Source organism: Mustela lutreola, chromosome 7, assembly GCF_030435805.1.
Source record: "Mustela lutreola isolate mMusLut2 chromosome 7, mMusLut2.pri, whole genome shotgun sequence".
NCBI classification, from domain to species: domain Eukaryota; kingdom Metazoa; phylum Chordata; class Mammalia; order Carnivora; family Mustelidae; genus Mustela; species Mustela lutreola.
The window spans coordinates 45,197,521-45,212,182 of record NC_081296.1 but is presented as its reverse complement, the minus strand read 5'-3'; the positions used below and the strand labels follow the sequence as shown (position 1 = coordinate 45,212,182).

General features: G+C 52.5%; 1 protein-coding gene and 1 long non-coding RNA gene across 3 annotated transcripts in view; one reads left to right on the top strand and one right to left on the bottom strand.

The window, feature by feature from the left end:
* Positions 1-14,662, top strand: part of LOC131835857 (uncharacterized) — a 253,951-nt gene that overhangs the window by 9,952 nt on the left and 229,337 nt on the right. The window lies entirely within an intron of this gene.
* Positions 1-14,662, bottom strand: part of CGNL1 (cingulin like 1) — a 162,143-nt gene that overhangs the window by 3,867 nt on the left and 143,614 nt on the right. For both annotated transcript variants that reach the window (XM_059180605.1, XM_059180604.1), the window contains 4 exons: positions 2,471-2,554; positions 1,678-1,802; positions 622-730; positions 173-336 (listed from right to left, as the gene is read on the bottom strand). In XM_059180605.1, the coding sequence (XP_059036588.1) occupies positions 173-336; positions 622-730; positions 1,678-1,802; positions 2,471-2,554 (482 nt within the window). The remainder of the gene's footprint in view (positions 1-172; positions 337-621; positions 731-1,677; positions 1,803-2,470; positions 2,555-14,662) is intronic.

Genomic DNA, 14,662 nt, shown 5'->3' with positions numbered 1-14,662 from the left:
CCCCTTATGGATAAGCGGGATGAAACCTGCCTGGCTGACAGCAGGGGACTGGGATGGGGATGACACAGGCGAGGGGGCCGCAGTCGGTGTCCCACGGCAGCCGTGAGCACGCCTGGACAGCACCACACTCGCCTCGGTGTCGGGGGACCGCAGGGCCGCCGCTCTCACCCACCTCAGGTCCTTCTTCATGGCGTGGAGCTGCCCCTGCAGCTGCTCGTTCACGTCCATCTGCTCCTCCAGCTCCCTCTGCAGCTTCTTCTTAGAACTTTCCAGCCTGTCGATCTCCTCCTCCGCCTCCTCCACTTGTCGCTTCATGGCTTTCAGGCGCAGGCTCAGCTGCACGGAGAGAGCCAGCAGGCTGAGTGCGGCGGGGGCAGGGAGAGCCCGGCACAGAGGGGCCGCAGTCCAGCCGCGTCTCCCCAGGCGACCGCGGGACAGCAAGAGAGCAACCGCCTTGGCTCCGGGGCTCAGTTTGCTGAACCCCCAGCCTGCTAAAGTAGGCTGGAAAGGCCCCCTTGTTCCACGACGTGCCTGGGGAGAGGGGAGGACAGGACCGGCCTCCACAGCTCTACCGCCCGCCTGCTGGGGCAGGAAGTCTCATCTGACCATGAGGTGCCTCACCTGGTCCTTCTGGTCGGTCAGCGACAAGTGCTCATCATCCACCTGCAACACCAGCTCCTTCACCTTCCGCTCTAGCCGGCGGTTGCTGAGCTGGAGACTGGCCCGGTCCCTGGAAGGGCAGGGGGAACACAACCGAGGACCCTCTCATCCAGCCCCCCAGGAGGCTCCGGCCAGACTGAAGGAAAGGAAGCTCCAGCCAGGTGGCCTAGTCAACTCATGGCTTAGGGCTGGAGACACATGATAGTCAGTCTGGGAGGAAAGGGCTGCTCCCTGGACTGGTGAGGGAATGCAGGCTCCACAAAGGGGAACGCCTGACCCGAGGCTGCAGATCCAGCGACAGGCAGAGCTGGGATGGGGACTGCCCTGAGCTCTTCCAGTCCCAAGCTTTACTTTGTAAGGTGGGGGGTCCCCAACTGCTGGAGCATGAGCAATGTGGGTCTGCTCCAGGCTGCTCCAGCCCAGCCCCAAGTCCTATTAAAAACATAACGTACAATGCTCTGTGCACACACACCTCACCCCTTCCAGGAAGCTGAGGGGCCAGGAGTAAGAACAGAGGCCAGCCAGGCTCGAGCCGGTGCCAGCCCTCAGGCTATGATCTTGGAGCTAGGTTGCAGAGAATCTGCTGGAAAGGAGGGCAGCCCTCTGATCCCAAATGCCTTCCACCCAATATGGGGGTCCTGCCCATTTCTGAGCCAGCCCTGGGCCTCTGCCCCTGCTCTGGCCCTAGGGGCAAAGTCGACCCCTGCCTCTACTCCAGCTCCAACTCAGTAGCCGATGAGGCAGCCTGGTGTGCTGATGGGTGGAGAGAAACAGCCAGCACAGAGTGGAAGCTGGGGGCTCAGGCATGGGAGGCCTGCGCTATAGTCAGCTGGCCAATACTCAGCCACCTACCTTCCCAGTGCTTACTGGGTTGGGTCTTGCTTCTCATCTATTGTCTTACTCTACCTTCCTCAGAGGAAGGCTCGTGAGGATAGGAAGAGACACAAATGGGAACGCACTGTGCAGTGAGACCACCACTGCCCACCAGGCCTCTGCACCTCGGCCAGCCAGTCTCACCTCTCCTCGCTCTCCAGACGGTCCTCCAGCTCAGCGATCCTGGCCTCCATCTGCACCACCAGCCCCTCTTTGTTGGACCGGTAGGAACCTTCCAGGTGGAGAATCCGGCTCTTTAAGTCCTTGTTCTGGAATCAGACAGGGGTGCTGTGAGGGCTCATGCGTCTCCCACACTCTCCATGCAGGGTAGTGCAGGCTGGGGTGCGCCCACAGTCAGCCACTGCAAGGACCGCGGCCCCCACCCAGGAAGCCTGGCCCTGGGGCACCCCAGGGAAGCCAGGCACGTCTCCAGGGAAAGGCCTTGCGTCGGCTCCTGGCAGGCTAAAAGAGATTCTACCACATTCCCTTGTGAGCCCAAGTGAAATCTTTGGCTGCCGTAGGGCTCCTGGATGTCAGGCCAACAGGCGTTGCCTTGTTTTTGTATAAACGTATGTGGGAGGTGGGGATGGCAGGAGAAACCAGCTCCTGCGCCAATATCATATATGATCTTGGTAAAGAATTTATATGAATAGCATGTAAAAGAAACGATTCCAGGAAGCTCTTTTGGCAACTCATGGCTCTTTTTCACTCCCTTTATGTCAAATCTGGGTTCTTAGGATCTAGGAGACGCCACCTGCAAGTCCTCCCCCACTAGCTGCTCAGTCTCCAAGCGGATTTAATATTACTGGGAATACCTCTCTGGAAAAGGTCTTCAGAACACCTCCACCTCTCAGGTGAGTTAGGCCCCAGAGTTCTTGGGGGCCATGCAAAGGAGACCCCACCGAGGGAGGGGGGTCTAATCCAAGACCAGCCTTACCTGCCTCTCCAGGGAAATCTTGTCACACTCCAAGTCCTGCTTGATGGCTCTCTCCTGCAGGAGCTCGGCCCTCATCTGCTCTACCTGCCCCAAGGAGAACAAAGCCCCGCAGTTAGAGGGGCTGTCTCTGCTGTCTCTGTATCCAGGGGACTGAATTCCAACCACCAAGCTAGCTTCTCTTCATCATGCCATCTCCTCTTGGGGCAGGAGCTGTTGCTTAGAAACTCTTGGTTTCATGATGATTGCAAAGACAAGACACAAACAACGGTAATGGTCGTAACAAACCCTGCTGTTAGGGGCTGAATGGTGTGCCCCCCTCCAAAGAAACGTATACTGAAGTCTACCTCCTAGTCCCTAAGATATGACCTTATTTGGAAATAGGTCCCTTATTTGGAAAACCGAGCTCAAGTGAGGTCATTAGGGTAGGCCTTAATCCAGTATGACCAGGGACCTTATAAAAAGGGGAAATTTGGACTGAGGGACAGACATGCACCCAGCAAAGTTAGCCCCTTGAAGAGGGACACGGAGAGAATGCCACGTGAGGATGGAGGACCAAAGGGAGCCATCTATCGTCAGGGACTGCCGAAGAGCCAGAAAGCTTCCAGAAGCACGGAAGAAGCATGAGAGAATTCTCCTACAGGTCCAAGGGGAGCACGGCTCTGCTGACACTTTGATTTCAGACTCTGGGGCTCTAGAGCTGTGAAACAGTACATTTCTGTTCTAGGCCACCCCATTCGTGGCACTGTGCGAAGACAGCTCCAGAAAAGTGGGTTCACCGGCCTCGCACTCCACAAGTACCATCATTGTCCCCACAGTCCCCACAGCAACACCGGGAAGTAGGTAATCCTCCCTCTGCAGATGGCACTGGGGCTCAGAGAAGCTCATCAGCTTGCATGGTGCCCAACCACCCTGGCCAGCTCGCCCGGCTCGGACGATGTTCTCAGGGTAGGATGTCCGGTGCTAAAATTGAGCGTTCAGACATCATTCGTCCGGGGATGAGTCAGCAATCCAACTTGCCCAAGATGTACGCAGCTAGGAAGAGGGGGAGCTAGCACTCCTCTGAGCTCCTGACTGCTGCAAGACACGTTCAAACTTCAGGAAATTCTTCTACCCTTAGCATATCTCAGATGCTGCTAGACTGCTCCCTTTGTGGGCTGGAAACAATAGTCCATAGGAACACCGGGCAGCTGCAGGTGACCTGGCAAGGGCTGAGCGTTACAAAGGATTTCATCTATGTTAACAGGACATGGGCCTAGGGGAGCAGTCCCCAGAGAGAAATCCCACGGCCTGCCTCTGTTTCCCAATCCCCAGGGCTTTCTGGGCAGCAGTGACTGGAGCCCCAGACCCTGTTCCCAGGACTGTCCAGCAGAGGGCAGCCTGAAGAAGCCGGGAGAACTGAATGGGGTGAAGCAGCAAAATAAAACCACCCCTTCCTTCATAAGATGGGGGTTCAACCTGGGTAAGAGGTGCACCCATGACAGTCTTTGGATGCCTACAGTGCACCTGTGATGGTCTCACTAGCCTGGCCTCCACTTGCATTTTCACCACCTGTACAAGCCCTTGAGTAAAGGAAAAGCCCAGTCCTCCCCTGCCTTCTGCCTGGGCAGGAGCTGGGAGGCGGGGGGTGGTGGTGGCTAATAAGAGAATAAGAGGGAACACAGCCATGCTGGGCCATGCTTGCATCTGCTCCCATCTCCCACTATCCCTGCCATGGTGCATGCACGGAATGAAAGGCAGCATGGTGTGCGTGGCCCAGAGTGGGTTACAGGGAGGGCTGAGGAACAAAGCTGGTGATGGGTGGGGTCTGGACCTAGAGGAGGCTGGGCCTGTGCCCACAGGTAATGGAGTCCCCGTGTGGCCAACATAAAAAAAAACCTGAGCATTTTTGCATTTCTGACTGTCAGGCTTCTAAGTCAGGGGGATTCAGAATTCTATAGCAGGGACCCTGATGCCAGGGGCAGTGATACACGTGACCAGAGAAAGCAGGACTAGAACCCACACCAAGCCTACTCACAGCCCACTACTTTGCCTGCCCTGCTCTCTGGACCAGCTTGGTGAAAAGGCTTCAAACAGATCAAGGGTTTAAATAAAGTGGTCACAAAAAAACCAAGACCTGGGAAGAAGGCAATCTCCTTAGGGCACCCTTATACGTAAGCAACAGGGTAAAAATGCCAGCAATGCTAAGGGTCAACCGGCAGAGCACGGAGAATTCCATCCAAGGCCCAGCTCCCACCCTGTCTGGCCCCAGAGCCCCTGAGAAGCAGCTATTACAAAGGTGCTGGAATATTCCAATAACTGCCACATGAGCACAAAGTCCACAGCTAACGAATGCAGGCTCACAACCCCACTCCGAGTCCGGCCTCCAAACTGGCTGACACACCCCACAGGAGCATGGAGGACGTCAGTGGTCCTGGGCCACGGGACTGCCATGTGCCTCCTGTGGGGGGAAAGGGCTCGGTTCACGCCCCAAGGGCGGAGGCCAGGCCTTCACCAGGAACACGGTTAAACTGTCACTGTAATGGGAAGCCATTACCCAGCCGAGCAGCAGAGGCCCGGCTTCTCCTCTGGCTCTTAGTTCACCTGTGTGTGACCTTAGCCACCTCACGTCCAGTAAGCATATTCATTTCTAACACAAGGCACCTGAATGAATTGGCCTGTAAAGGCCCTTTGAGGTGGCCGGCCACACCGTGAAAGCACATTTTGGTGGGTGCTCTATGGTTCTCCCCTTGCAGAAGCCAGAGGCCCCTGCCCCTATCCCCCCGCCGGAGTAGCCACCCCATCTCTCCAGACACCGAGGAGTGTCCCAGGAAAGGACGTGCATGTCGGTGCGTGTTGGGGCAGAACTGGTCTTGGAATGACGGGATGGGTGACAGGATGGGTTCATTCCTTTGCTCCAATGATGTTATCAGTCCTAGGACACTGACAAAGACCAACACAGGACCTGCCCTCACTGTAGCCTCATGGGGGACAAAAGAATAAGACCCATACATGTGGGGGCATGGCAGTGATCACAGCACAGGCATAGAGGGCCAGGGAAAGGACCCCTCAGTTGTGACCCACCTGAGAGGCCAGACTAGAGAAAGGGGCAAGAGAGGGAACACAGCTTCCCAGACCAGGGCTACTGGTGAGTCAGAGCGATGGTAAGCAAGAGGACGGGATGCTGGAAGAACCAAAAGGACTGGACTAGACATGGAGGGGCAAGGGATACGCAGGTTAAGAGCGAGGGGACAGGGAGCAGTCTCACGGGGGCTGTTATTACATGGGGACCAGAGCGAGCTTGGATTGTACTTACTGAGGGAAGTCTTGAGCATTTTTACAGTGCTGTTCACTTAGTCCTCACCCCCCCACCCCCCTGGCAGAGGCAGGTCCTGTACCAGCCCCTTCTACCCCTAGAGTCCAGGAGAGGCTGCAGACAGGTGAGAACACGAGGCGGTACCAGCTGAAGCCACGGGCCTGATGAGCTCCCCAAGGAGAACTGTATGAAGAATGAGGAAACCCCAGAGCTGTGCCCTGGGGAGCAACCCCTCCCCTCACCCATCTCCCATTAGGAGAGACTGGGATGAAACCAGGACACTGCCCTGTCCCACAAACCAAGATGGGTGAGGACTGAGGAAGGTCAGGCAGAAGGAAGCCTGGGGGAAAGCTCCTGAGCCAGACAAGAAGTCAGCTCTGGAGGGCTCGGCAAAGAGGGGAACCTGAGTACAGAACCCGGGACGGTGCTGGGTGTGAAGAGATAGGTAAGCACCTCTCCTCGATCTCCAGTGGTGAGGAGATGACAGCCACAACTGGAGGGCTGGGGACATGAGCGCCCCTAAGAGGACTGCAATAGTGGGGCCCGGCACCTATTAACTGGCAAGGGCGAGAATCAGGGAGAAGGGGCAAGTTACAGACACTGGGCAGTAACAAGAATGGAGCGGACCAAGGAGACTGTGTATGGGGAGGATCAGGACACAGGCCCAGTGCTGGGGGCAGCATGGTGGGGGGTGGGCAGGGGACAGAACTTTCTCTGAGCCTCTGAGAGAGAGAGCACAGCGTAGGACTTCACGGGGGCAGCTCCTGTAGCTCAGACGCATGGGAGGGAGGGAGAGAAGGAAGAGAAGGAAAGGGACATCATTTTCCCAAAAGTGGGGAATAAGGAAGAACTATGGGCTTGTGGAGAAAGAAGGAAATTTAGAAATTTAGTCGCTGTGAGGCATTAGGCTGAAAAATACCAAAAGACATAGAAGGGCGGCAGAGCGGAGACGAGGGTGTGGTTGTAGCTGTCTGTCCACGGCATCTGCTTTTAGGCGGTCGGGTCCTGGTTTCTGCAGCTGTGCTCCAGGCCCGAGGGCCACGGAGGGAAACATCAAGAATCAAAGCCCCTGGTGACATGCCCGGGGTGACGCCAGCGTCCTCCGCATGTCTGGGCCCATCAGTCCTCCTGCCGCTCTCCGAGGCAGATGTTATCACCCCTTTCCCAGGTGGGAGGTTCAGGAATGTTGGAAGCAGCTCTGGGATTCTAACCCAGGCTTTCTGGCCGAAAATCATTCGGCCATTGCTGTCTCCCAGCAAACATGGAAGACCCAGGTCTCTCAGTGAAGGAGAGACCATTCTGGCAGGGACTTCCACAGTGGAGCGAGGCAGACAAGCTCCAGGGAGGGACTCAAGGACCACCAAGGGGCCACGCGGCACTGGGCCCAGACTGGGAGGGGTTCAGGGAAATCCCTGTGACTCAAAGCAGCAGCCGAAGTCTCCCTCCCTCGGTGCCACTGAGTGGAAAATCTGGGTCCTGCCACGAAATAGGCCTCCCAGTGCAGAGGAAGACTCAGAGGGCAGCATCCCAGAGGTCTCCTCAGGTTCAAGACCTCCCTGGAGGGACACCTGGGTGGCTCAGGGGGTTAAGCATCTGCCTTTGGCTCAGGTCATGATGTTGGGATCGAGTCCTGCATCGGGATCCTTGCTCAGTAGGGAGCCTGCTTCTCCCTCTGCCTGGCTCTCCCTCTGCTTGTGCGCTCTCTCTCTCTAGCAAATAAATGAAATCTTAAAAAAAACAACAACAACAACAAAAAACCTCCCTGGAGAGTCCTAGGCAAATGGTGGTGCCTCCCAAGAACCCCCCAAAACAAAACAAAAGTCATTATTAATACTGCCCTATATCCCCTCAAAAGATGGCTATTAAGATGGACGTACAAAATAAATCAGAGTGAACTACAGGAAGGAACAAGTGCGCAACCATAAAACTTCACAGTTGCTGGGACTAGGCCGTCCATTTTTCCTGACTCTTTTGCAAACCAGGCATTTTAGCAAGCAGGAGAGTCTTCTTTCACTTCTTCAATAAGGACAGTCTGACAGAAAACTCTCAAATAAATCCACTACATGGAGCCTTATACAAGGAATACCGTCTGGAGTGACGGACAATATTCCCAAGGCTGGGTTTCACCGTAAACCAGAAATGTTTTAGCTCTGCTCTATACAGCGATCCCTAGGACCGGCCCGATGACTTGAGAAAATTCCGAACCAGATCCTCCTTACCCTGAGCCCACAGTGGCGAGAAGGGATGAGAAGGGAAGAGAAGACACGAGAAGAGGGGAGGGGAGGGGAGAGGGGAGAGAGAAGAGCCTCCGGCTTGGCCAGCTTCCTCCTAGAGACCAGAGAAGTAAATCCGAGGCTGGGAAAACATTTCTTTATATAAGCTTATGCTTTCCACGCTGTTTACCCTTCAATGATACTAAATAGACCGAACAAAAACTTTCCAGTCAAATTAAAAACAGAACAGGAGCTGAAGGCAACAGTTTATCACAGCTGGACTGAAGGAATGCTAAACCCCGAGCATTTTGATCGGAAATAACAGTATCAGATTCCGGCGGGCTTTATGTCAGGCAGCCACGACCTGAGCCAGCTCTCAGGATTAGAAGCAGCTGCCTTCCAGGTTAATGAGAAACCAGAGATATTTATGATCGCTAATAACAACATCTCACCCCATCACCTGTGTTTACCATTGGGCTGTACATAGGGGGTCTGGGACCCTATACTCCTGGCTGGTGTTAAAAACACCAGGAAGATCCTCCATCTAAAGAGAGGAAAATCATTATTAACGAACTATACACAAGGGGTTTTAGGCTGCCCGTACAATCAGAGCCAGTTCTGAGACCAGGATCATTTCAATTCAAAGGAAAGCAGCCCCATTTTGATCTTCTAATCACTGGCTGCTCAAAGAGCCTGACTTCCCGGTACCCTATGCCACGGGAAGCCTGACCCTGGTGCAGAACAAGGAGCAGGGGTGAGCTGACCATCAGAGCGCGGTTCCAAAAATGAATGAGAGGGCCGCAACTTGAGCCACTGGGATTCCCTCTGTTGTTGCCAAGGCCACAGGGAAGCCTTACTCAGCCCCTGGGAAGACTGTAAAGCCGCCCAGAGCTCTGGAGTTGGTATTTTTCCTCCTGTCTGCCAGGTGCCTACATTAGAAGAACCCTCTTTCCACTGGACTGGGTCATCTCAGCTTCCATGGCCAGGGAAGCACCTCTCCACGGAGGCCCAGTTCTACTGTTAACTGTCTGTACTCAGCCACCAGCAACAGCACGGCAGTGCCCAGTAACTAGAACAGCAGCCTGTAGGACACATTTCGAAAACACCAATGCCGGGCCTCTCTTTCACTGTGTAAATCCTGGACTCACTGAACAGTCAAGAAAAGATCATTAATCTTCATCCATATTAAGAGACACCGTGGGGGCGCCTGGGTGGCTCAGTGGGTTAAAGCCTCTGCCTTCGGCTCGGGTCATGATCCCAGGGTCCTGGGATAGAGCCCCGCATTGGGCTCTCTGCTCAGCAGGGAGCCTGCTTCCTCCTCTCTCTCGGGCTGCCTTTCTGCCTACTTGTGCTCTCTGTCAAATAAATAAATAAAATCTTTAAAAAAAGAGAGAGAGACACCGTGGCCTTATATTTAACTTGGGAATAGAGGCCCCAAATGCATTTGGAGAGGTCTTTACTAGTCTTAAGTCTGATGCTGGAATGGTGGGAACAGGTGGGAGGGAGTAGGCTCTGGAGTCAAATCCTGGCTCGACCTCCAAGCTTCACAAGCCTAGGTGGTCACTTACTCACAGCCGAAAACAAAGACACAAAAGCATGCACGGCAGGGGACATGGGGCCCGGCACTTAGCAAATCCTCAGTAAAGACAGCAATTGTAAATGGAGACATGGTTTTGGAGGAAGGAGAGAAAAAAAAAAAAGGATTTTTTTTGGATTTAAACAGACCAAAGCCGGTGAAATACCCAGTATTTAAATCCATTTTCCTTCAACTTACAAGTCAGAAACCTCCTGAATAAGGTTTGAAACCACATTTGGGTGAGAAAACAAATACGCTTCACCTCTGTTTTAAAGAGTAAGACACGATTTTATCAAGTCTAAATCCATGCCTTCTCCCTGTTAGCCAGATTTAGAAACAAAATTCAAACATTTAAAAAGTTTGGGGGAAAAAATTCCCATTAGGATTTCCTAAATCCATCAGTCTAAAAAATTACATCCTGAGCATGTATGGAAAAGAACAGCTGGAACTCACAAACAAATGTGCCCGGCATTTACTGAGTGTCAAATGTATGCACAAGAAGGGGGAAAAACAGACAATGGATAAGATGTTTGATCTCATAACTGCCTTTTCTATTCTCTGTCCCAGGTAACAATTCAGTTGAGCTTCCTCTCGGTCTCCCTTTCTGCTGTTCTTACTCACAAACCCATCACATTAATCAAATGTATGCTTTTATGTATGCGTCACTGTCTGGCTCCCCACTGTTTTCAGGATAGGGTCCATTCAATACCCTTTACCTGCCTCTCCAAACTTACCCCCTGTTATTCCCTTATGGAAACCAGGAACCCGATCAAGTTACAGTAGTCCATTCATTGTCCCCCAAACACTGTAAATACCCTACTTCCCAAGCCTAATTCGCACTACCCATTCTGTCTAGGATTCCAGTCCTACTCCTTGGTTTGTTTAAATCTTGCCCTTTCTTCAAAACTAGCTCCAGGGGGCGCCTGGGTGGCTCAGTGGGTTAAAGCCTTTGCCCTGGGCTTGGGTCATGGTCTCAGGGTCCTAGGATCGAGCCCCACCCCCCCCATCAGGCTCTCTGCTCAGCAGGGAGCGGTGCTCCCCCACCCCCACCCCCTGCCTGGCTCTCTGCCTGCCAAATAAATAAATAAAATCTTTAAAAACAAACAAACAAAACAAAACTAACTCCAGGTTCACCTTCCTCTAAGAACTCCCACCATCATCCCTTGCTATGATGGACTTTGCTTTGTGAGCTGCCTGAATCCTGCACTTGGCACTTCGTATCTGTTGCTTTTTGTTATTAATTATCCATTTGAAGGGGCATCCTCCATCTCTCCAAACACAGCATTTCCGCAGCCTCCCCACCATGCTATTTGTGTACACGGTAGGTCTTCCGAGCACCAGTAGAGAGAAGCCTGTTTGGGGAGCCAGGAGATTTGCGACCAGCTCTGCAACTGACCACCTGTGCGAGCCAGCGGGATCACGGGGGGGGGGGGGGGGGGGGCGGCCCTGGGCCTCAGATCTCCTGCGCACTGCATGAGAAGTCTAGGGAGAGGAACTTGGAGGTGGTGCCAGATCTAAGAGTCTGTGAAAGGGGTTGGCTCATATTGTGAAAACTATTTTCCCCCCCAGATTTTCTACCTAAGCCCTGCCACTAAGATGAGGAAAAAAAAAAAAGAGAGAGAGAGAGAGATGTTTGGGGAAAGTAAAATTCAGAAGGGGAGCTTATAAGAAAGCCATTCATTCCCTCTACAGTGCCTGGAAGCAGTCTGCTGACCCTTCCAGGCTGACGCTGTAAATCAGGTTGGAGATACCAGCTGGGAACAATTTCCTGTTCTTCAGGGAATGTCCCTGTTAAGGAAGCATCACAGGTTGGTACTTGGCAGGGACAAGAGACAGGGGTCTTAAGTTTGGAAGTTTCCCCTTTCTCTGATTCTGGCAGGAAGGCCGTAGGCCCGGGGCCCTACAAATTGATCTAAGCGGATCCAAGATAGGGCCCCGACTGTCGGTACCCAGGGCTCTTCCTTGGAACCTTTACTTTGTGAGGCAAACAAGAAGTCTCAGACTGACCTCAGAGTTGGGTAAGAATTAAACGCCGTCCTGCGAGGCAGGCATTTGTTCAGCTAACTCCCTTCGCTACCCTTCCTCACAAATCCAGAGGCAGCCGAGGCCAGAAGCGACGCCTTACCTTGGGGTAACGTAACTGTTTCAGCAATTCCTACAACAAGGTGACCACAGTGCTCCCTTCCTCCACTCCGACAGGCACCAAGCTTTACCCCCTGCCCCCCACCTCAGGGAGGGCAGGAACAAGAAAGGAAATAGAAGGAGAAAACAGAACCAACAGGGCGAACAGGCTAGAGGCTGTGGAACCCTCCCTTCGGGCGTGCACCTCAGACGCGGGGTAAGGCTGGGGACTTCAAGGGACTCAGACCCTCGGTTAGACGCAGCCTCGTCAGAGGAGCTCAGCGTTGGAATCGGGAGAAGAGACGCACTTTCACAGACGTTAGAGATGGTGCTCAGAGACGCTGGGACCGCCCTGGGACCCTATGGGGCTGGCGCAGGAGTCAGACCCGGGACTCACGAGCCCATGCTCTTTCCTGGAGACCAAGCTCGTTCCCTTAACCTCCTCCCTGGCCTTCCTTCAAGTTCTGGGCTCAAAGAATCTTCAAAGGACCCTGGCCACATCGCGGAGAGCAGTTCTATGCCTCACGAGCTCAGGTGAGAGGACGAAGAAACCGGTCTGAGCGATCAGTTTTTATCAGGTTGGGCCATCAGCTGAGCTGAGCAAGGCAACCCTTTTCTGTTCCAGTGTGTCTGTGTTTTGTTTTTGGTGTCATACAGGAGCCTTGGAAAGTCTGTTTTGCCTGCCTGGTTATTGATAGGATGACAGACTTCCCCACCCTTCTTCCCTCCCTCAGCCACAGGCAGCAATAGCAAAACAAATCAAAGGCTGCTTCTGTTATCAGGAGTGCTTAGCAGATCCTGAAATGCGCCACGGTACCATGAGGGCTCAGCCACGCTGGCAGAAACGTGTCATCAAGCAGCTTTTCTACCAGGGAAAGAACCTAACAGATGCAGACTTTAGTACCAACGTACAAGGGCTCAAGGGTCAAGGTTGGATGATCCATCTGGACTTGAGGTTTTCAAGACAGACTTTCCCTATGCTTCTGCAGCTCCTGCTTGCTGGGCTGCACACCCCTCGAGGAGGACGGGACTAGCACAGCCCTGGAACATGCAGACAGAACTTGAAGCTGCGCTCAGTAGGAAGAGAGGGCAGAGCCTTGGCCTGGAATTTCTCCACTCTCAGAAGCCAGATAGCATGACTATCTTACTTGTTTGCAAACAGTCTGTCAATAGGGTGCCTGGGTGGCTCAGTTCGTTATGGGGCTGCCTTCAGCTCAGGTCGTAATCCTGGAGTCCTGGGATCGAGTCCCACGTCAGGCTCCCTGCTCAGCAGGGAGTCTGCTTCTCCCGCTGACCTCTCTCCTCTCATGCTCTCTTTCTCTCATCCTGCCTCTCTCTCAAATAAATAAATAAAACCTTAAAAAAAAAATCTGTCAATAGGGAAACAATGGCTGATGGAAAAGAAGCCAGTGATTCCCCTTCAACTGTGACGAGGGGCTGCCATCTTGGAATGGCATCGTCCCCAGGCTTTAGAACTTCCGGTTCTTCGTTGTTCTGAGGTGAGGGAAAGGTGGGGCATGTGGGGAAGTCCAAGAACGACCAGAGGAAAGAGCTTCTTTGGATATAGAAGATTTTGCCCAAATTCATGTGTATTTCAGATTTTTAATTTTAATTCTTCATAAAATAGATAAAACTTCCTCATTTGTACTCAGCATCACCCAAGGCTTTTAGGTTTAGTTTGCTTTGTTGAATTAAGAAAGTACCTGAGGGTGCCTGGGTGGCTCAGTCGGTTAAACATCTGCCTTAGGTTCACATCATGAACCCAAAGTCCGGGGATTGAGTCCCACATCTGGCTCCCAGCTCCACAGGGAGTCTGTTTCTCCTTCTGACCTTCTCCTCTCTCACGCTCTCTCTGTCTCTCTCTCTCAAATAAATAAATAAAATCTTTAAAAACAAAAAAAAAAGTCCCCGAAACAAATCAAGAGGTGACGAGTCTTCTGAATGTCTATGTATGGTTTCTCTGGTACCATTTTTAGAGCCCAGCACACAACTAAGTTGTCATGGAAAACACATCCTTTCAGAGGTTTCTACAGATAGCCAGTGGTATCATGGATATGGAAAGCCGAGGTTACTGAATACAGGTTCTTTTCAAAACTGCCACTCGGTGTGCTGAATCCTGTCCCATAATGTTTCCCCATATGAATGTCAAATCATTTGGGCAAGGCAACCAGTTAAGGGGACCACCGCTCTCCAGTGACAGGACTCCCTATCCCCAGGACAGAACTCAGCCACTCTAAACTCTTTTTTTTTTTTTTTTTTTTTAATTAAAAAATGGAAACATGGGGTGCCTGGGTGGCTCAGTGGGTTAAGCCTCTGCCTTCAGCTCAGGTCATGATCCCAGGGTCCTGGGATTAAGCCCCACATTGGGCTCTCTGCTCCACGGGGTCCTGCTTCCTCCCTCTCTCTCTGCCTGCCTCTCTGCCTACTTGTGATCTCTCTCTGTGTCAAATAAATAAATAAAACCTTAAAAAAAATAAAATAAAAATTAAAAATGGAAACAAAATTCAAAAACCATCGGATTATATGGAGTGTCGTTTGGAAAATTAGTTCTATTAACTCCAGTGTGAGGACAGCCAGTACCGTCCCCGGCTGCCTCCCAGAGTTGCTGTACAGATCGAAGAGAAGTAGAATTCCTCACCTCTGAGAACTGCAGAAAGCATTCACTAGGAAGAGGTGGTTGCTGTCCTGTGAAGGCTTCATAGGTGTGTGTACTGCTATTTAGCTGGTGAAGTTCTTAAAGGACAAGTCTGCATCGTATCCTCCACGTCCCATGGCACTAACACTGCACCAGCTACCCAGTTTCATACAGTTGCTTGTTGGACTGATGATTCTTAGAGCCTCTGCTCTAAAAGCACTTTGTCTACTAGGGCTAATAGATTGTTACCCATAACCATTCTGGAAACTTCCACTTTGTGTGCTTTATGTTATATATTAAACCTCCCTCTTCATGGCTTCCTACGGGGAACACTACCCAGCCTTCCATCATTTCT